At 52.1% G+C, this 21316-nt stretch overlaps 4 protein-coding genes across 4 annotated transcripts; 2 read left to right on the top strand and 2 right to left on the bottom strand.

The window, feature by feature from the left end:
* Window positions 1-342: 342 nt before the first annotated feature.
* On the top strand, window positions 343-1306 carry MSMP (microseminoprotein, prostate associated; the record flags this gene model as incomplete). The annotated part of the gene is made up of 3 exons (XM_084236149.1): window positions 343-472; window positions 659-767; window positions 1126-1306. The coding sequence occupies 3 exons, from the start codon at window positions 343-345 to the stop codon at window positions 1304-1306; spliced, it is 420 nt and encodes a 139-aa protein (XP_084092275.1).
* Window positions 1307-1524: 218 nt separating this feature from the next.
* RGP1 (RGP1 homolog, RAB6A GEF complex partner 1) lies at window positions 1525-4654 on the bottom strand (the record flags this gene model as incomplete). Its single annotated transcript, XM_084239053.1, has 8 exons — window positions 4491-4654; window positions 3990-4126; window positions 3644-3727; window positions 3390-3539; window positions 2967-3113; window positions 2625-2752; window positions 2239-2428; window positions 1525-1748 (listed from the first exon to the last, which is right to left on the bottom strand). The coding sequence occupies exons 1-8, from the start codon at window positions 4604-4606 to the stop codon at window positions 1525-1527; spliced, it is 1176 nt and encodes a 391-aa protein (XP_084095179.1). The 5' UTR covers window positions 4607-4654.
* Window positions 4655-5491: 837 nt separating this feature from the next.
* Window positions 5492-16393, top strand: GBA2 (glucosylceramidase beta 2; the record flags this gene model as incomplete). Its single annotated transcript, XM_084238301.1, has 18 exons — window positions 5492-6031; window positions 9208-9299; window positions 9594-9709; window positions 11997-12215; window positions 12500-12739; window positions 12940-13042; window positions 13194-13347; window positions 13437-13562; window positions 13776-13948; window positions 14164-14268; window positions 14382-14489; window positions 14593-14744; window positions 14865-14971; window positions 15108-15250; window positions 15326-15441; window positions 15533-15724; window positions 16010-16284; window positions 16378-16393. The coding sequence occupies exons 1-18, from the start codon at window positions 5697-5699 to the stop codon at window positions 16391-16393; spliced, it is 2772 nt and encodes a 923-aa protein (XP_084094427.1). The 5' UTR covers window positions 5492-5696.
* Window positions 16394-16678: 285 nt separating this feature from the next.
* CREB3 (cAMP responsive element binding protein 3) lies at window positions 16679-20553 on the bottom strand (the record flags this gene model as incomplete). Its single annotated transcript, XM_084237827.1, has 9 exons — window positions 16679-17034; window positions 17112-17196; window positions 17291-17375; window positions 17999-18067; window positions 18183-18289; window positions 19299-19388; window positions 20046-20113; window positions 20186-20318; window positions 20416-20553. 9 exons carry the CDS (start codon window positions 20551-20553, stop codon window positions 16679-16681), a joined length of 1131 nt encoding a protein of 376 aa, XP_084093953.1.
* Between the last annotated feature and the right edge of the window lie 763 nt (window positions 20554-21316).

The raw sequence follows: 21316 nt of genomic DNA, 5'->3' as shown, positions 1-21316 counted from the left end.
CAGTCCAGTGCCCCTTCCTCGGCCACCTCCCTCCCGCTAGCTATGCTGGGGCATGAATCAGCTCTCACAGCTTGTTAAAGCTAGACCTCTTGTTTTCATGCCCTCACCTCAGGAAACACAGTTACAGCTTTTCCAGCTCTACTCAGCAGGGGGCCAGGGTCCTCACTTTATAAACATTCCCAAGCCTGTGAAAGCAGAGGGCAGGGAGATGGTGTGAGACAGGAGCCCAGGGGAGAAACACAGAAACTGAGAGACTCAAGGAGAGAAAGAAAAGCCAAAGAGACAAGATCAGAGTAGCCTAAAGAGAAGCCAACAAGGGTCCACGAGGGCTGTGCTGCAGGGATGGCCCTAGGAATGCCCTGGGCTGGACAGGTTAAGGGGACCCTGGGAGGCTGGGGGATGGTCTGCTTGGTGATATCTCTGTTCCTCCAGTACCCAGGAGTTCACAGCAAGTGCTACTTCCAAGCTCAAGGTAAAGGCGGGTGAGACCTAGGACAGGACAAGGACAATGGGAGTTGGGAGGAAGTGGGCTGAGAGAGTATGTGGTGTCAGAAGACCCAGGCTTCTTCCAGCTTGGAAATAATGGGGCTGTCTGGCAGAAGGGGTTCTGTCAGCCACCACCACTCCCCGCACACTAACATCTCCTGTTCTTCCCTAGCCCCCTGCCACCATGATGGGAAGTATTACACCCTGGGTGAGTCTTGGCTCCGCAAGGACTGTTTCCACTGCACCTGTCTGCATCCTGTCGGTGTGGGCTGCTGTGACACGTGAGTGACCCAGGATGACCAGATAGAATGGTTCTGGCATGAGTGACCAAGGCATGGCCAGGGAATGACTAGATTATTGTGATGTGAGCATGAACAGAAGAGCAATATGAGGCTGAAGGTACCAACACGAGTGTGAGAGGTTTCAGGCTAGAGTGAGGGGGAAAGGAATGGGTGTGGAGGGGAAATATTCCTGCTACGAAACAGAAAAAAAATCACCATCAGTGGTAGATGAGAGCTTAGGTAGGGGGGTGACAGGAGATCTAGAGGAAGGTATGAGAGGAATGCTGGAGAGAGGGAAGTGGGGCAGGGACAAAAGAGGCCTTTATACTGACTGCTTCCCCACCTTCTGGTTTCCCAGATCCCAACATCCCATCGACTTTCCAGCTGAGTGTGAGGTACGGCAGGAGGCAGGAACCTGCCAGTTCTCCCTGGTGCAAAAATCCGACCCTCGGCTTCCCTGCAAAGGAGGTGGACCTGACCCAGAGTGGGGTTCAGCAAATACCCCTGTTCCTGGGGCTCCTGTTCCCCACTCCAGCTAAACCTTTCTGCTGACTGCCCACTGCTGCTGCCACTTCCAGGGAAACCACTAAGCAGCTGCCAATTTATTCAGAATAAATAAATTAATGCTCCAGCTGAAAGCCTGTCTCTTTCTCATTGTCCATGCCACTGAACCCCAGGTAGGAAAAGTGGGCCCTACTAGAGTCCAGGTGCCGAGATTTTAGTATCCTGAAGAAAGTAGTGCCAGGGTGGGCCAGTTTCAGATGGTTATGGTGCTGGTGCTAGGGCCTGGAGCTGCATACGAGGCCAGGGTGGGGCTCGTAGGCAGCACCTTGATGGGGAGGTCCCAACTGAAGGTGTCTACAGGCACTTGTTCAGGTCCCGTCCAGGTGACTGGCTCAGGCTGTTCCACGGGCGGCAGGAGCACCAAACCTGGTTCTCGAGATGTGACAAATTCAAAATGTAGTCGCCACTTCAGTGAAACTATGGTAGAAAAAGATAAAGTCAGAGACATCAGAATTAAAGAAAAAAAGTCAGGAACAAGACAAGGTTAGCAAATGGCAAAAGAACCTATATTCAGGAAGAGGGAGAGAAATCACAGCAGGGAGCTAGGATCAGTGGTCTCTCTGAAGAAATCTATTGTGTTAACCAGAAACTTGACAATATGGTTAGTGGTATCATGCACCTAATAACCTAAGTGTGGAACAATCAAGGCTTTAGTTGTTTGAATTAAAAGTTCTGGGGAATCAGATTCCAATAGATTCCCAGGAGGTAGGGGTAGGGAAAGAGAGCTGCAAAGCTGTTAAGAGTTTAGGGGTCAGAGGATTTAGGATAAGGCCAGATGTTGAAAGTCTGAGAAAAGGGGGGCCTGGGTACGTCTGAAAGTGTGCGGGAAACAGGATCCACTACACTCACCTAAGCCCAGTATTTTACCCTGCTCCTACCCACTTTCCAATAATGCTCAGGGTCTCACCAACAGCAGTGCAGAAGCCTGGGGTGGAGCTGAGAGGGATGGGGAGGGAGAAGCTGGTTCTGGTTGTATGCAGGCAGGACTCCTGGTGCCGGGCGTGAGTCACATGGGACACGGAGGGAGCACCTCCTGCCCCTCGGCGTCGCTGGTACTCAGGCTGCACACGCTCCTCGGTCTGCAGGCTTACTGAAAACTGGGAGCAAGAAGAGAAATGTGTGCTAGCAGGCAGTGATAAGTGAGAGGGCAGCCCAACCTCAAGTTGTTTCACCCAAGGGATGCTGAGTAACCCCGCTGTCTACTTCGTCATATCACCCCTCTTTATGCAAGCCCTTTCCCTCCTTCCAACCTAGCCCTTCAGGCCAGTGCCTCAGAGCCTCTCTTCCTCTCACCTGCAAACAAGCTACAGTTCCTTCCCCTAAGTTTAAGGTCCCCACCACGTCCTCGCCGAGTCTGTATACAGATTTGAAGATGCCAAATGTCCCAACTTTTCCTCGGCCATCACTGATGTTGTATAGATCTGGGGGACAACGGAAGAGTGTTAAGCCTGAAGTCCACACTAGGGAATGTCTAGGACTAAGATCCAGAAGCCCAAAGGTGGGACTTTTCTTTCTAATCTGAGGTGAGATAGTGAATCCTCAGAAATATGTGGCAGTTAGGAAAACCCACAGGGGACAAGAATACTGCGGGGGCGGGAGGGAGTAAGAGGAAGGTAGTTAAGAAAGGATTCTCACGGAGGCTGCGGCAGGATGTGGCAGCCATGAGGCGCTCCCCAGCCAGCTCGGCTAGCCATGAATCCTTCTTCCCACCTTCATCCTCCTCCAAGAAAGGACTGGATGGGGCTACAGCCTCATCCTGGGGAAACCGGACGTCTTGAAGGCCTAGAAGGAGAATGAGTGGAAAAGTAGTGCTGGGAGGAAACAAAGAGTAGGGGTTTAAGGTTTTAAGCCTTCAACCTGAGAGGGCTATAAGAAAGGGGAGCCACAAGCTGATATAATACATCTCAACCTATTTTCCAGAACCTTCCCTTTCCCAAATCCCTTGCATGGTCACTAAGAACAGGAAGCTTCCCTCCAGCCCCTCTCACAAGCTGTCTCATGATGACATCTGCTTTGGTGAGACTTCTTGAGCCCTCCCCTCCAGGAGCCCATACTTACCAGTCAGCACCAGAACCCTCAGGGGCACCCTGAGTAAAGTGATGGGTGAGTTGACACGCTGGCAGCCGATGGTCAGTTTGTAGACATACTTGACTGACTGACCCCGAAAAGAGGGTGGTCCCTCAATGGGCAGCACTTCGCTGTAGGAGTCTGGTTGGGAAGTAACAGTCAGGGTGGCTGAAGGCTGGAGGGCAGAGAAGTCCTTCCAGGAGCCATCCGTACAAGGCAATTCAGGGATGCAGGGAGTCACTCACATGATTTGGACTCTCCAGGGTCTAGCCTCAGGTCACAGAATAGGATCTTTGGCGGTGTGGACAGGATACACTGACCCCTCTCACCTAAAAAAGGATAACTGCAATTTAACGACCCTGTTGCCCAGCACTGGATGAGGCTAGCACAACAGGTAGGGACAGTAAGAACTGCCAATAAAGGGCAACCCAAACCAATCTACCCCTCTTTTCTGCTTGCAAGACAGCAACAATCTCATACTCCCAAAGAGATAATTACATATCCCCACATTCCCAAAGTAACAGGGACTATAAAGACCCACCAGACCAACTTAACAACTTCACCCTTAGGTGACAATGCCCCATCTCTAACCTCGGTGTGGTAGAAAGACAGTCTGGCTCTCAGGCTGGACATCAGGCTGACTGGAGTCAGGGGGAGGCAGTGCTACTCGACTCTCACTGGCATGGAACTGGCAATGAATTTGGGCACTGGCCCAGGCCAGAGCCTCACTGTGGGAGGAGGAAAAGGAGGCATCAGAGGGAGTTCCTGACCTCACAAACGCTCTCTCAAACTCCCTACTGCACTGTCTTAAACCAGCACAACTGAGGTTGCTGTTCTGCGGATCAGGGAATGAAGAACCCTAAAGAGAAACCATTATACAAAAGAAGTATGTCTCCGGGAGAAAAGGGAATGGGGAAGGACAAAGGGAAAGAAGAGTGGAGGGTTATATCAACCACATCTTCTGTTACCTGACCCTTTCCTACAACCAGAGCACAATGGTGATGGTGTAGCTTACAGGACAACCTGAGCTCTGGCTTAGCACTATAGAGACCAGGCTTCTAGAAGGACCACTTTCAGCACCAGCATCCCCACCTGGATGCAGAAGTGGCCGTGGGGGGCAGGGGATTGGTGACTGTCACCACACACTCCAGTGCCTCCCCAGCCAGAAACACAGGACCCCGACTCAGCTCGGCCACCACTTCAATCATGGCTGCTCCCGAATAAAACCTAGAAGAAAACAAGGGGGGCGGGGGTCAGAGGTCAGTACCAGGGCAGGGAAGGGGGTCTGAGATGAGCCTGAGGTTGAGGAAGGAGAGCAGCGGCCTGTGCCAAGGAGTCGAAAGGAAAGCTCCCGGATTTAGGGTGTGGGCAGGGGGGTGGAAGTTGACTCGGTTCGGCTTAGGCGGAAGGCAAGGCTCTGGGTCCCAGACATCGCCCCAGCTCACCGCAGCCCGCGCCCGCCCCGGCCCTCTCAGCGCCGCAGGCCCTCCCGCCCCGCGCGCCGGGCCGGCCTCCGCCCCCTCCCCTCCAGGGTCCACGTCCCAGCCCGAGGCCGTGGCCGCCGTCACCTGGAGCCCCAAGCCCGGGCACCTCGCGGGGGGACTGGGAGCCTCGGGCCCGAGACCCTCCCGGCCGCCCCTCCCGGACAGGGCCTGGCGCGAGGCGGCGCCGACCGCGGATCCGGCCCGGCAGAGGCGGGACTTCCCCGGCCTTCCGCCCCGCGCCGGCTCCCAGCCCTTCCGGCCGGAAGCGCCGGCGGGTCGGACCGGAAAGGCCCCGCCGCCCGGTCACCTTCCCGCGGGTCCCGGGAGCTGCCACCTGGGCGGGGCGCGGCCTGGACACCGGCCGGCGGGGGCCGGCGCCCACCTCTGGGGGCGCCGGGGGCGCGGCCGCCCGAGCTCCGGGGCTGGCCCCAGGGGCGGTGCCCGGCGGGCTGGCCCCGTGGGCGGTGCCTGGGGGGGCTGGGCCCGGGGCTCCTCCCCTCTCCGCCGGCCCCGGCCTTCGGCCCCGCGAGCTAATCACCGCCGCCCAATGACGCGGAGGCCCGACCCTTCCCGCCCAGGACCCAAAGAGAAGACCGAGGGGGAGCCGGAGGCGGCTTCATTGCGGCCGCCGACACCGCCGCAGCGGGAGTGGCTCCTCCGCTCCACGGAGACGGCTCAGCTCGGCTTTCCCCCGCGCCGGGCCCTCCGGGACTTCACTTAGCGAGCGCCGCGTCGGCGCTTGGCTGGCGAGACCTCACAGAAAGACCCGGGACCCGGGGCCATCGAGGTCGTGGGGACCCAGGATCCAGGGAACATGGGGACAAGAGTCCCAGCCTCAGAACAGATGAGCTGTGCCAAAGGGGATCCACAGGTTTATTGCCCTGAAGATACTGGAGGCACGGAAGCTGTGCAGATCTCAGACTTCGAGAGCCTGAAGGACAATCAACCCCCAAATGAACTGGGCTGCTGCAATCCTGAGCGCTCTGGGCAGCTGATGGCTTCCTATGAGGGTAAAGCCAAGGGCTACCAGGTGCCTCCCTTTGGCTGGCGCATCTGCCTGGCTCACGAATTTGCAGAGAAAAGGAAACCCTTTCATGCCAACAATGTCTCTCTGAGCTACGCGATAAAGCATCTGGGCATGGGCTTCAGGTGAGTAGTTCCATTGCTTAGAGTATTTTAGGCTTCACTTTATTCCAGCACAAGACCCAGCAAGGTGGGAAAGGGTAAGAAAGCAGGTGGGTGCCTAGTCCCAGTCAAGACTCCACTAATCTATTCTAAGCCCATGGTTTTGGAGGGTAGACCAAGTCACATCTTTTTGTAACCCCTTTCCTCCTACTAACTTGCCTTTTGATTAAAGAAGAACTTGTGGGCCTAAGGTCAGCCTTTTCCATTTAGGGTCCCTCTCAAATACTTCCTTCCAAAGACTGCTCTTTGGGGTCAGCTATACTTTGTGGTAAGGCAAAAAAGGATAGATGGGCTGCTGTGGTACTGACACAATGTTGTTCTATTTGGGAGAGGGAGGTTCTCAACCCAGTCCCCACCCCCAGCAGTTGGAGTATTCTCTACCCATCAGGGGCACCACCTCACAGTTCCAATGCCTATTAGTTCTTCCTAAGCTTTAGCCCCAAATAATGTGTGAGGAGGACTTGCCTGCTCTCAACCCTGAAGAGAGGGCGATAAGAAGTGTTGTTCATTCTATTCTGGGATAGATGGCTCCTGATAATATATTTTTAAAAATAAAAATAAAAAGACCTCTGCCCAGAGAGACACTGCCAAAGGTGTCCCTAGTCTTCCAAACCTGCCCAGGTCCCTCCTTTCTCCCACCCCAGTGGTTACATACACCCCCCAGAGCTTATCCTAGGCTGTGGAACTCTAAATCCCTCCAGATCACCATTGAGTTCAAAGACAGTGATGAAGAGCCAAGATCTATTAGCAGGAGCAGGTGGATGTGAGGATTGAAAGCATCACCCTGAGGTCATCCTGAGTCAGTCCACACTATAAACACAGAGCTGAGGAGGGTGGCTTAAAGGTTGGGAAACCCAACCGTGATCCCTCTAATGTAGGAGAGCCTTCCCTTCCCCAATCAGTGCTGTGGAGCTGGGTGGGAAGGACATTTACCTACCCCCATGCCTCACTGGAACAACTGGGGGATCTGGTTCCTTTGCTAGTTTTTGTGAGTGGCTTATTCCCAAGGAGAAACATCTCTCCAGACTGCTTCCAAACTGACCCAGCCCAGCTTTGATTCCTAAGGCATTTGGGTGAAAATAGGATCTACGGTTAGAGCACTGAGAGAAGCATGGGGTGCATGTGGTGGGAACACTGAGGGCAAAAACAGGTGGGCATCCTAGCCCCTCAATCCCCAAGTATGAGCTGAGTCATTATAGAGACCTGAAGTTGTGTTTTTGGTTCCCTGGACCTTGGTTCCCCATACCAGGATAAGGCGGGGGTCACTGACACAGGGTTTTGGAATGGGATTAATTCCTCCTTTGAGGAGAAACTAGGGATGAGAGGAGAAAGAATTCTGAATTCTTAGGTCGGGGCTAAAATTCTGGGGAAGGCCAGATAGGTTAGGGAAGGCCCACTGCTACATTAAGGGAGAGAAAGGTAAACCCTAAGGGGGAGCTGAGCTGAGGGGAACTCTGATTAGGAGCTCAGCAAGCGTTCTCTTGGACAGAATGTGGTAAGCACTCAATTTTGATTGTTCTCTTCCAGCCAGAGTTCATTCACTCAATAAATATTTGTCCAGCTCTTGTTCTATGTGAGATACTCCTTTGTTCTGCCTATCTTCATATGGTGCATTTCTCCTCTCTCCCTGCCCTAACCACACCTTAACCCCCCAACCCCCACACCAATCCTTTCTGGCCTCTAGTTTCAAAGTCCAGTTTCCCCTAAGCTGGCAGAAAGAATCTTCTGCCTTTCTACATCTCATCCTTTGTCTTCCCTTCCTCTCCCTCCACCCCCGGAATGGAGCCTTCCTATTCTTTAATAACATTCCTCCTCCCCTTGCTCCTGTTCGAGTAAGTCTCTCTTATGCCCCATTGTTTGTACATTTGTAAATTCAACAATTACTGTCTGCAGACCATGTACCCTGTCCTGTACTTGAAGCTCTGGGTAATATTCAACTAATCTTTGTCATTGTCGCTTTTTCTAAGGAACTTAAAACTATGTCAGACTCACTTGAGGAATAATGAAATAACAAGTGTCTGATTAGGAGTTGAGATAGTGTATGTGCTAGTAACGACCATACCTGACAGATAGGCCACTTTGTGGCTTTCATATCTAAATCATGTCATTTGCTCTTTGAACCATCCCCATAGGTGGGTAGAGCAGAAAGTATTCCACTTTGAGATAAGGAGCCTGAAGTTCAAAGGGGTTACTTACCCAATGACACGATTCCAAGTAGTATCTTGAATAATGGTTATAAAATGACTGGGTGGAGAGGAGAGTGGAATTGGGAGAGACTAGCAGAGCCAGGATCACTTTTTGAGGATCCACCCCAAGTGGGGATTTGTAGAAAGTAAGAATTGAAGATAGGCTGGGACTGCTATCGCGCCTTAAATCCCAAACAGAGTCATTTGCCTATTAAACACAGAGCTGTGTGATAAGACCTGGAAAATATTGGGATTTTTAGGAAACTTTACAGAATATTATGACAGAGCACAATCACAAAGCTTATAGTTTAAATGCTAAACTTAAAAAAAAAAATCTTAAAAGAAAATGTCCCAAAATATAAACATTGGTTGTCTGTGGGTGGGATTTTTTTCCCCTCCCACCTGGTATATTCTCCAGATTTTCACCTTTCATATTCAAGAAAATCATTTTGAAAAGAAAAGTTATTCCAGAAGCTTACGCCTATTTGTGGAGGAGTGGGGAGTGAGAGGGGGCTGCAGGTCAGGAAACCATAACTGGCATTTTCAATATGGCACACAAAAGTTCCTGAGGTAAACTGAAGCTGTAGTAGTGGGGCTGGAGAGGTGAGGAAAGATCAAAAAGGAGAAACAAAGACAATCCCCACTGCAAGCTGGGATGATTAGTGACTAGGAAGATGAAGGAACCTTGAACTATAGAGAAGTCAAGAGAAAAGAGGTTTAGAAGCCAAGGTGAGTGGGCCTTATGACATTTAATGGGACACTACCAAAGGTGTCCCTAGTCTTCCAGAGCCTGCCCAGGTCCCACCCTTCCCTCATTCATTGGGCTCAAGATCTGCTAGTTATTTCTGTCATTCATTGGGATGTCCTGGTGGTGTGTCCAGAGAGAGGCCCGTGACTGCAGCCTGGGAGGCCAGCCCTCCTCCCCGTGCACTCACACTGCCACTTGCTCCTCAGGTACTTGCGGTGGTGGTACCAGAAAACCCAGGTGGAGAAGAAGACACCTTTCATTGACCTCCTCAATTGTGTACCCCTGAGACAGATCTACGGTGAGCCTCACCCCAGCTCCACCCTGCCCGCAGCTACTGCAGAGCTAGGCAAAGAGGCTGCCAGCTTATGCAAGTTCCCACCCCTTAGGTGTTTTTTGTTTTTTTTTTTTCCCAGTCTATTGAGCTACAGTTGACATATAGTACTGTATAAGTTCAAGGTGCTCATATACCTGGAACATGTTGATTTGATATCCTTAGGGTCTTTAGAGGAAGTTATCCTTATAATCTAGAAAATGAGAAATGGATGTTTTTCCTCTCCCTGTGCCCTGCTAACCATCCTGATTTTCTCTCTAGGTTGTCCCTTGGGTGGCATTGGAGGAGGCACTATCACCCGTGGCTGGAGAGGCGAGTTCTGTCGTTGGCAGCTTAACCCTGGAATGTACCAGCACAGGACAGTCATCGCTGACCAAGTAAGAACCAAGAGGTAGAAGAGAGATCCAGGACATATCTCCCCTGACCAAGAAGGGGCGTGGCTGTGTGGGATGTGGCAGTTAGATATGTCTGGGATTCAGTCTAGTCAGTGCTTTCGGGATACTTTCCAGGTGTCTGGCCCTGTGCTAAGATGCACAGTAGGAATGAGACACACAGGACACATTCCTCGAAAGAATAAGCAGCCCTGGCATCCCTGTGCTCCTCTAGTAAATGCTTCCTGCCTACTTCACTGCCCCAGCTCCACAAGCTGAGCCAGTGCCCAACCTCAGAGATTGCAGCATATTCCCAGATCACTTAACCTAGTTGAAAAAGTATTAGGTAGGACCAGAAAGGAAAATAAAACCAAGTGTCTACAAATGCATAGGGAAAATGATGTGTAGAGCACCTACTATTCACCTTGATTTGCCAACTTTTTGCCAAAGGTCATCTTCTCTGCCCATCATTCTCCAGGAGGCCTCTCTGGCTGAGGATCTGGGAAATGCAAATCTCAAGCCGCCTTCCCTTTTTCTGAAGCGTCACTTTTTCCCCCTCTGTGTTCCTTCATCACACGTGGGTCTTCAGTTGCCAGAGGCTTGAGGTCTACTTTTTATCATCTTTCTGGTGACCTACCATGTTGCACAGTCCACCAAGTTTGTATTTCCTGTCTGTGGGATGCCTCCAGCTTTCAGCTCATCTTCAAAGGAGAAATAACTAGCAGACCTTGAGCCCAATGAATGACAGTGCCCTTCCCAGTTCAGGCTTACCAGCCCTGCCCAATGTTCCACGCTTCCTCTCTGGCTCATCCCTCAGGTATCCTGAAGGGAATGCCTTCCAGAATCGTGACTCTACAGTTAAAGTAATTATTGCATGCTTAACATGTGCTGGGCTTTTTATATAATATATAATATTTAAGACAATCCTATATTTATGCCTATTTAACAGGTGAGGTAACTAAGATCCAGAGAAGTATAACATACCCAAGGTCACCTGGTTGACAAATGGAAGCTTGGGGATTCAGAACCAGTTCTCTGTAGTTAAGAACCCATGGTCCTACCATTATCTACTTCCAACAACAGAAAAATTTATTTTATATATACATTAAAAATATCAGGCATAGGGCCTCCCTGGTGGCACAAGGGGTTAAGTCTCAGCGCTATCAAGCTATCATCAGCCACTGCAACATGAGTTCAATCCTCAGCCAAGAAGCTAACCCACATGCTGCAGCAGACCTTTCCTGTCTCATCCACACCTCCCCTCAGTGGTGTTATTTCAATAGATCTGCCTGTTGACTGCTCCATGCTCTGGTGACTCCTCTTACCCCCCACACCTCTGGCCTAAACCCCAGTTCTTTTATGAATAAATAAATCTTTAAAAAAATATATCAGACATAGTTTGAAACAGAGCAAGAGCTATTAATCCCTCATATCCCCTGCCATCCAGAAGTTTGAATTTTTATTAGGGAAATAGGTCTTTGAGAAAATGGAGTCTCTGATGTGTGAGATCACAGTAGTGCCAAAATGAGAGGGACGAATAGTATACTGAGGAACAGGGACACAGTGGCAGACTTTGCCCATTCTCCCCATACACATACCAACTTTGCTGGATTCTGGTGTGGAATTGTAGGTGGAGAGGAGCACCTCAGTAAACTACAGAAGATCCCTGCCTTTAAGAACCCAGAGCAGTCAGGGAGTCAGAATGTAAATAAACACACTGTAACATGCTAGAAGAGAGGGGTAGGGCACACCCAGGAGGACTTGCTGTATGAGGAGATGGCATTTAACTGAGGTCTTGAAGGATGAGGGGTTTCACCACCTGAAAAAATGAGCATGAGTAAAGGCGTAAAGGAGGAAATGTACTGTGCTGAAGGAACATGAGTATTTGATATGACCAGAAATTGGTGCTTGAATAGGCAGTGTCTGATGGGCAGGGAGAGGACAAGTAGAAGAGTTTAGATTTTAGCCTGAGGGCCATGGGGAGTCACTAGAACATTATAAAAACATAGATTAAATATGCAGATCACTCTGATCCCCAGTTGAGAAAAGGCAGAGCATCAAAGCAGAGATGGTGAGGGTCTGGGTTAGGGGTCTTAGGACCACAGCAGAGAGACGGGACAGGAAGCCTAGGAGATTGATGGAGGAGGCAAGACTGGGTCACTCACTGAGCCTGAGGGATGAGCAAGGCTGGTGCAGTGGCAACCACTTCAGGCTCTAGAAGGGGAGGAGCTACTTTGAAGGGAGATATATTTGAGGCTACTCCATTCCAGCCTAACTGCCCTTCTTGGTTTAGTTCACAGTATGCTTGCGTCGGAAAGGGCAGACTGTGTACCAGCAAGTCCTGTCTGTGGAGCGCCCGAGTGTACTGCGCAGCTGGAACTGGGGCCTCTGTGGGTACTTTGCATTCTACCATGCCCTCTATCCTCGAGCCTGGACTGTCTATCAGCTTCCTGGACAGAATGTCACCCTTACCTGCCGCCAGATCACGCCCATCTTACCCCACGACTACCAGGTGAGTCCCCCCTATTTCCTCCATTGCCCTCCCTTCCCCAGGATCTGCTTCTGGGAATTCCATGATCTGTGAAAGAGAGCAGGTTGGAGCCATGAACATCATACTGGTTTTCCAGGACCACCCCCAAACTGCCTTGTGTCTCCTGGTAGACAGCTTGCCTGGGAATGTGGGGAGTGACAAGTGGAAGACAAGAACACATAATGGGGAATATTTGAGTCAAGTCCTCAATGTCCAGGACGGATCCCCGGGAGTGGGGCCATCTGAGTCTGATCTCTTGCTCCCAGGACAGCAGCTTGCCGGTAGGAGTCTTTGTGTGGGATGTGGAAAATGAAGGAGATGAAGCCCTGGATGTGTCCATCATGTTTTCCATGAGGAATGGACTAGGAGGTGAAGATGATGCCCCAGGGGGCTTGTGGAATGAGCCCTTCTGTCTGGATCGTGATGGGGAGACAGTAAAGGGGCTGCTGCTGCATCATCAAACCCTTCCGAACCCTTACACAATGGCTGTGGCTGCACGATGCACGGTATGAAGGAGCCTACCTTGTACCTTAGCCTCCGAGCTCCTGCCCTGGCCCTGCAACCTACCCCTCCCCACCATAGTCTCTTCATCTGTTCAGCTTCTGTGCCCCATGCTCACCACTGCCCTTCAACCTCCTGAGCTGGTGGGCAAGGAAGCCGGTGTGCTTGAGGCGCTTCCCTCACAGAGCCTTTGGCCCCTTAACAGGCAGAAACAACAGTAACCCACGTTACAGCCTTTGACCCTGACGGCACTGGGCAGCAGGTGTGGCAAGATCTCCTTCAGGATGGACAGCTGGACTCCCCCGCTGGTGATAGGGGTTCTGGCAAGGAGGTGGTGGGGAGAGAGGTTTCTGTCTGGGGAGCAGGGGTGGATGGCGTGGTAACGAACAGGTCTTACACCCCCGTTAGAGGTCCGAGGCTGGGGGGAGCCTGTGCTGATGGCTCTTGTGCTTCTCTCAGGCCCAGGCACCCCCTCCCAGAAGGGAATCGGCACCGCCGGGGCTGTGTGTGTCTCAGGCAAGCTGCCGCCTCGGGGCCAGTGCCGGCTGGAGTTCTCACTGGCTTGGGACATGCCCAAGATCACTTTCGGAGCAAAGGGCCAGGACCACTACAGGTGAGGGGACGGGAAGTACGGGGGTCTGAGGGGCTAGGGTTCTGAAGTAGAACCCTCGTTCTTACCCCTCCCCTTTCTTTCCACTCCAGACGGTACACAAGGTTCTTTGGCCAAGATGGTAATGCAGCACCTGCCCTTAGCCACTACGCCCTGTGCAGATACGCAGACTGGGAAGAAAAGATCTCGGCTTGGCAGAGCCCAATATTGGATGACAGGTGCCAGCGGTTCCATCTCTTGCCACCCTCATAGGCACTCACACTCTGGTTGGGACTCCTCATTCACTCTCTACCCACCAATCAGCAGTTGGGCTGGGGTTCACTTGGTGCCTCCACTCTGCTAACACCCCACCCCTCCCACCCACCCCCACAATCCTTCTTCTCCTGGAAGGTCTGCACTCTTTTGAGCATTCCCTCCTCTGGACTCCCCAGGTCCTTGCCCTCCTGGTACAAATCTGCACTGTTCAATGAATTATATTTTTTGGCTGATGGAGGCACAGTATGGCTGGAAGTTCCTGAGGACTCTGTACCGGAGGAGTTGGGGGACAGCATGTGTCAGCTCCGTCCCATCCTATGGGAATACGGTCGATTTGGCTACCTTGAAGGTAGGGGCTGCTGGGGGGCCAGGGTTTGTTCCCTACCACAAGGCAGGCCGATGGGTTCTGCCTGCCTCAGGGTACTGGTTGTGAAGAGGTGATAAGTGGTGTGTGTGGAGGGGTGACAGTGCCCCACCGCCAATGGCTGAGGACAAGCTAGGGGCGGGGGATGGTGAAGGAGAAGCAGGAATTCTGGCAACAGCATGTCTCTCTTATTCCTCCAGGTCAGGAATATCGCATGTACAACACATACGATGTCCACTTTTATGCTTCCTTCGCCCTCATCATGCTCTGGCCCAAACTCGAGCTCAGCCTGCAGTATGACATGGGTGAGAGTCCTTTTTGTACCCCTTCTGCCCTCTTAGCTCTCCATACTCCTGAACCTTTGTGGGGCCTCACAACCCTCTATGCTCCCCTCCCATTTGTATGCCTGTTTCCCCAGCTCTGGCAACTCTCGGGGAGGACCTGACACAGCGACGGTACCTGATGAGTGGGGTAACAGCACCTGTAAAAAGGAGGAATGTCATCCCCCACGATATTGGGGACCCAGGTAAAAATTTCCTCCACCACAAGGTCAGTCACCCTCCCTTAACTTGTGCACCCTCATCTCTACCCACTGATGCAAATGAACCAGGTTTCCTCCCCTCCCACAGATGACGAGCCATGGCTCCGGGTCAATGCATATCTAATTCATGATACTGCTGACTGGAAGGACCTGAACCTGAAGTTTGTGCTACAGGTTTATAGGGACTACTATCTGACTGGTGACCGGGGCTTCCTGAGGGACATGTGGCCTGTTTGTCTGGTAAGGAATGTATGTGCAGTGGCCTGTGCACCAGGGGCAGGACTGGTGTTTGGGGAGAGCCCGGCTGGCTATTGTTCTCTCCTTAGTATCTAGGTCTTCAGTGTCTTGGTCCCTCTCTAGGCCGTGATGGAGTCTGAAATGAAGTTTGACAAGGACCAAGATGGACTCATTGAGAATGGAGGCTATGCAGATCAGACCTATGATGGATGGGTCACCACAGGCCCCAGGTTGGGGGGTAGGGACTTTCAGGGGGCCTGAGGTGGGGAGCTGGGCACCAAGGGGCTGTGGGCTCGTGATTCACTGCCTGTCATGTTCCCCGGGAGTAGCTGCCACTCTGACCCCCAAACCCATATCCCTGATTAGTGCTTACTGTGGAGGATTATGGCTGGCAGCTGTGGCTGTGATGGTCCAGATGGCTGCTCTGTGTGAGGCACAAGACATCCACGATAAGTTTTCTTCCATCCTCAGCCGGGGCCAAGAAGCCTATGAGAGACTGCTGTGGAATGGTGAGTTGGGGATCCTAAGAAGTCCTAAGGCAGTGGGGATGCAAGGAGTCTCACTTTGCCCTTTCTCCACTCCAGGTCGCTATTACAACTATGATTGCAGCTCTCAGCCTCAGTCCTGTAGCGTCATGTCTGACCAGTGTGCTGGCCAATGGTTCCTGAGGGCCTGTGGCCTAGGAGAAGGAGACACTGAGGTGAGAGAGACTAGAAGCCAGAGGGTAGGTTTTTCCACTGGAGGTGGGAAGCAAGTGAGAGAGACCATGTTTCTGCCTTTTGCCACTTTAGGTATTTCCTACTCCACATGTGGTCCGTGCTCTCCAAACTATCTTTGAGCTCAATGTTCAGGCCTTTGCAGGAGGGACCATGGGGGCTGTGAATGGGATGCAGCCCCATGGCGTCCCAGATAGATCCAGTATCCAGTCTGATGAAGTCTGGGTGGGCGTGGTCTACGGTCTGGCTGCCACCATGATCCAGGAGGTAATGCTCCTTTCCCCATTTCTCCACTGTACCTTAGCCCAACAGACTTCCTCAGCCACTTTGTACAGCCCTACCCCATGTCATGTAATCCACCCAGAAATCCTCCCCACTTCCCTTGGCATGCATTCCATCTTCTGCCTTCAGGCTTCTGCCTGTGGGGTCAAGTTTATCTTCCCCACCAGCTGGGAGTTCCCTGTGGTCAGAGACCCTAATTGTCTCCATCTGTCCAACTAAAGTGGCTATTCAGGGGCTGCCAAGTAATCTGACTGTCATCTCTCCTTATAGGGCCTGACTTGGGAGGGTTTCCAGACAGCCGAAGGCTGCTACCGTACCGTGTGGGAGCGCCTGGGCCTGGCCTTCCAGACTCCTGAGGCATATTGCCAGAAGCAGGTGTTCCGCTCACTGGCCTACATGCGACCACTGAGCATCTGGGCCATGCAGCTGGCCCTGCAGCAGCAGCAGCAGAAAAAAGCCTCCAGGCCAATAGCCAAGCAGGGCACAGGACTAAGCACTGAGCTTAAATTTGGACCAAAGGAAGCTATAGCAAACCTGAGCCCAAAGTGAGCCCTCTGAACTGTGGGAAGGAGGTGCCAGCAGCCCAGCCTCCCACCTGGATGTCCCTCCTTACTCACCCCACCACCCACCCCTGCCAGTCTCCTGCAACCCTGAGCCACCAAGACAATCACACACCTTCCCTTCTCCCCTTTCTCCCCACAATCACACCAGTAAAGAGGGGATGAGGGTGACCAAGGCTTCAGAATCACTTATTTATTTCCTCCTCCCTTCCCCTCACTGCATGCAATGTTCAAGCTCAGTTGATTCCTCCAGGCCCATTCATGGGGTGATAGATGGGTACAAATGAAAGAGCCAGAAAGCCAGTAAGCATAGTGTATGTGAGCCCTTAGGCTTCATGACAGGGCACAGGAGCTGAGGCTAGCCGTCTCCCACTCCTTTTTATATGGATGCAGATTGAGAGCTCCAAGCATTTGCTAAGGTCCCCCATATACTGATGTTGAGCATGAGTATTTGCCCTGCAAGATGGCAGGTATGGGGCTCTCCTCTTGTGAGATTTGCATGCAGGAGCAGGATGGGGCCTGGGTAGAGGGACTTTGAGAAGGGATCAGGGGAAGGCAACTTCAGGGAAAGCTCTGCATCACAAGCCTGAGACATGTTGTAGAGCAGGCAGCAAGAGTTGCCAAGAGCTGGGAGCACATGGGCTGGGCTATCTTTTGGTGTCTTTGACTGCAGGGCAGGCAGCTCCAGTTGGTGAGGGTCCTCACTGGGGAGGGAACGAAGCCTGCGGGACAACACTGTGGAGACAAAGACTTCAGGGGCAGGCCAGGCTTCTGCCCTCAACCAACCCTGGTGGTATCCTCAGGCCTCTCACCTCTGTGTTCAGCTGGCAGGCTCCCCCTTGTGTCAGAGGAGTACATAGCAGGCACAAAAAGGAGACAGAAGGAGAACAGTAGGACCTGGAACACAGGAAAAAGGAGATGAAGAAGAGCTCTGGATTACACCCCTGCCCCTGCCACCTGAGAAAACCTATTCTTCCATCACCATCCTCACCAGAACACAGGTGCTGCTGCTGCTGGTTTTGTTTGATACCTGAATCACCATGGCCTGGAGTCTCCTCAGCTGATCCAAAAGGGACCTAGAGGAAGAGAGGAAACAGTGAGCAGCCCCTGGCCTGGCACCCTGAGATACAATGAAACCCTCCCCCATCTGTGCACTGGATTCTCTTTTTGTCATATTTTTGCAAATGACTTCTCTGTGGACAAAATGCCTGAAGTTTCTCATTAAAACAGACACACATCTCTCTCCCTGGCTAGACTTAAACTTCTTTCTAAATACCTTCAATAATTCTACACTGAGCATCTATGCACAAAATCCTCACCAGATGTTCAGTGTTCAGAGCCAGTCCTCTCTGGCTCAGCTCCCCATGTTAGGGCTCCAGTCAGGCTGGACCCTGCTGTGTTCTCTCTACCTAGAATTTCCTCCCCATTCTACCCCAGGAATTCTATCTTCTATCAAATGCTATCTGCCCATGAAGTCTGTCTTCTTTCTCTCTCTTGGTATTTAACTTATCCTTAGTTACTTGTGAATTTATTCCTCATTACTGTGAGCTTCTTGAAATTAGAAGCCCAGAAAAAGCCAAGCACCAGATACTGCATGTGGAAACTGCCAAGGTAGAAATCAAGTGTGCAGCAGATGAATCATTTGAGACCACATTAAATAGAAGGGATTAGAAGGGACTCATGTTGGGGAGTTGCTTACAAATTCTGTTCCTCCAGAAGCTGTACTTTGTTCTGTAGCTCCAGATTCTGGGCTGTGTATTTCAAGACCCTAGGGAAATAATGGGGATATGGGGGCACAGATTGTATTCATTCTATTCATCCTTGAAAAGCACTTCCCATAACTTCTGGTTTCCCTCACCCCCAAGTCCCTTCCTCTTTAATACCTGCTCTCTAAACCCCCCACATACACCTTCTTCTTCCTTCGGCTCTCTTGAGCAGATTTTTTGTTTCGAATCTTCCTCCGCACACGTTTTAGAATTTGTTCTTCCATCTGAGAGAAGACAGGAAAACACAGAGGAACAATGAACCGGAGAGGAAAAGCAACTGAATTCAATCTTCTTCCCAATGCAGGAATCACTTCTACATCCAATAGGCACTTGGCTTCTGTCTGAATGCCGCCAAGCCCCAGGTGTTAATGTCCTCACAAGTCAGTCAACTTTTTTTTCATCTTCCTTATCCTGAGCCAACATCTGCCTCTGTAATTTCTTTCCTTTGGACTTAGTACCTAATTTACTCTCTGGGGCCATCGATAACAAATAGTCTTGAGTTATTTTAAGGCACTTGACATTTCTTCAGACTTAAAAAAACTGGGCAAAAATTTTAACTCATGATCTTATCTCTTCAAAACGAACCGCATCCTCTTATTGTCAAAGATCCACGGTCAGAGAGGGAGACTAAGATACAATCTGGCCAACAGAAAGGAGAGCAAGGTTGCTAGAGGCAACCCTGCTACAGCCTCCAAACCCCATTCACTTTCTTGGTAGCCATAGCACACTGCTGACTCATCTCATACTTTAAGCAATTAAAATGCTCTTAACCTTTCTACCATTGGACATTGACTTCATCACAATATCAAAATACTGAGCTCATGAAGCTACTACTCCTGGCTTGAAACTTAAAGTTCACAATTTTACATTATTACATTGGTTCAGGCTGCATGGACTCTAAAAATTCTGCCATGCAGCACAAGGTGGAGTACACATGATGCCAATGAAATCTAAGAATCAGGGCCCCTCACTTGCACAGTCAATACTAACTAATGTAGCACTGATAATTAAGAATTCTTTTTTCTTAAAGAGAACACCAAAATTTGTATAAGTCCCACAAAACCAGAATCCACCCATGCATCTAGCACATTACACGCACTAATTTCCTGTTAGCAAAAAATCTGCTAAATTTTCTCACCTGGATACTTGATTTCAAGTTAGTGATATAAATGTAACATAATTAGCATACTTCGGATTTAACACCGCCCCTTGCTCCACCAATGGGAATCTTACTTTAGTGAGAGGAAGTATCCCAGGCAGGGTAAGCCCCTCCTTCTCCAAGAGCCTCTTCTCCTCATCTGTCAGCATCAGCCTAGCAATCGGGGGTTCCGGGAAAGCGGGATAAGGGCAGCTGAGTTGGGAGGGGATGTCAGACAGGAATGATGAATCCTGCTCCATCTATCAAAAAAATTCAAAAACACTAATTCAAAAGGAAACTTGTCCCCCCAAGTTTATTGCTCCACTATTTACTGTAACTAAACTATGGAAACAACAACCTAAGTGCTCCAGGATGAGTGGATTAACAGATGAGCCTGATCACTCAGTGATCAAAAAAGATAAACTCATGTCATTTGCAGCAACATGCAAATGCTAAGTGAAATAAGTCAGAAGGAGAAATACCAGATGGTGTCACTAATATGTGGAATATAAAGTAACTAAATTAATTGTCAAAGACAAGCTGAAAAACTAACCCTTGGAGAGCTGGCTACAGAACTGAGACACCAAGGGTGGAGGGGGTGGGGGAAGGGAAAGAACAGGAGGGAAGGGAGGAAGGCTTAAAGGTCAGGGATGGTGGAGTATGGGCGGTGGGGTATGGGTGAGCGGCTGTAACAGGAATAACGGTGGTGGATGCGCTATGGTGATGATACCTGATTAAGCATACACCAATGTCACCTCAGTTAAAAATAAATAAATAAATAAATAATAAAATCCTGCTTCCATCCAAGCAATGCAGCAATAATCCTCCCGTAAGTCGAATACCTGTTCTGCCGATTCCTCCATCTGCAGTGGATTCATTTGGACCCCCTCTTTTCCATAGCTTCTGCAATCTGCAAAAGGGGAAGCATGAGTTAACAAAGTCCATGAGTCGTCTCCCCAAGCTACATTTATTCCAGACTCACCTAGATCTATGGATATATGGTCCTGCGGGAGGGAGTAGGTGTGATCATGGCCGACCAAACAGGGGTCGGAGAGGGATGCTTGCGGATTCAGCAGGGAGCTCAGGAAATCCTCTACATCCCAATCGTGGTCTACCTGCACGGGTTTAAATTAACAGACCTTGATCTATCACCTCTCCTGGCCTCAAGGACGCCCGGGTCCCGCGCCTCCCGGACTTGGCGCCCCCACCCACATCGGAAAGCGGCAGCTCCCAGTGCTCTGGAGCCTCCGGGGACTCGCCGGGCACCGCCCCCAAGTCTCCGCTTTCCTGTAGCAGGAAGTCCAGCAGGTCCGGGCGATCTCGGTCCAACGCCAGCTCCATCGGGGGCATCTACGGAAGGAGGGGCAGAAACACAGGTGTTCCCCCCGCCGCCGGTGCCAACCCCCCGCCCGGAGCCCTGCACCCACCGGCTGTCCGTCCACCTCTCCGCTAGAGCCTCTCCAGCCGGGCTTGGCCTGGCGGCGGCCGACGCCCCCGGCCCAGCCCTCCCCCCGGGTCCGCTGGCCCCGGCTTCCAACACAGCAGAAGTGACGCGTCCGGGCGGCGGCGCTCGGGGCCTGGCGTCCCCGCGGGAGTTGCCCGGAAGCCGCGCCACGTCCCGAGATGCAGCACCCGGGGGCGGGGCTCTGCGCCGCTGCTCCGCCTTCGCCTGAACCCGAAAAGGGAAGGGTTACCAGCCCAAGGCGCCGCGCCGCAGCTCGGGCGTCCGCTCCGAGCGCGCCGCACCCTCCACCGCCCGCTTCCTGCCGGGGAAGGCGCGCGAGCATCGAGAGCGGCGGCCAGAGCAGCTTCCTGCGGCCCCGCCACCATAGAGCGCGCGCCCAGGGCGCCGCCCGCGGGGGGGACGTCCCGGGACGGAAGTGGACGCGCGAGTGTCGAAGGGAGGGCGAGGCCGGACCCGAGAGCCACCGGGAGACGCGCGGGCTAGCGGGCCGGCGGGCGGGGCGCAGAGCCGGGCAGCGCAGGTAGGCCGGGCCGCGCCGCGCCGGAGCCCCGGGGTGGGGCCGCGAGCCGTCCGGGAGGCGGGCGGCGGCGGGCGGGGCCCCCGCTCCCTGCGCCTCCGGTTTCGGGTCCTGCTGCCGCGGTCAGGGCC

The sequence above is a fragment of the Talpa europaea genome (genome assembly GCF_964194135.1).
Source record: "Talpa europaea genome assembly, chromosome: 7".
Taxonomy (NCBI): Eukaryota; Metazoa; Chordata; class Mammalia; order Eulipotyphla; family Talpidae; genus Talpa; species Talpa europaea.
This window is presented reverse-complemented; position numbering and strand designations above follow the sequence as displayed.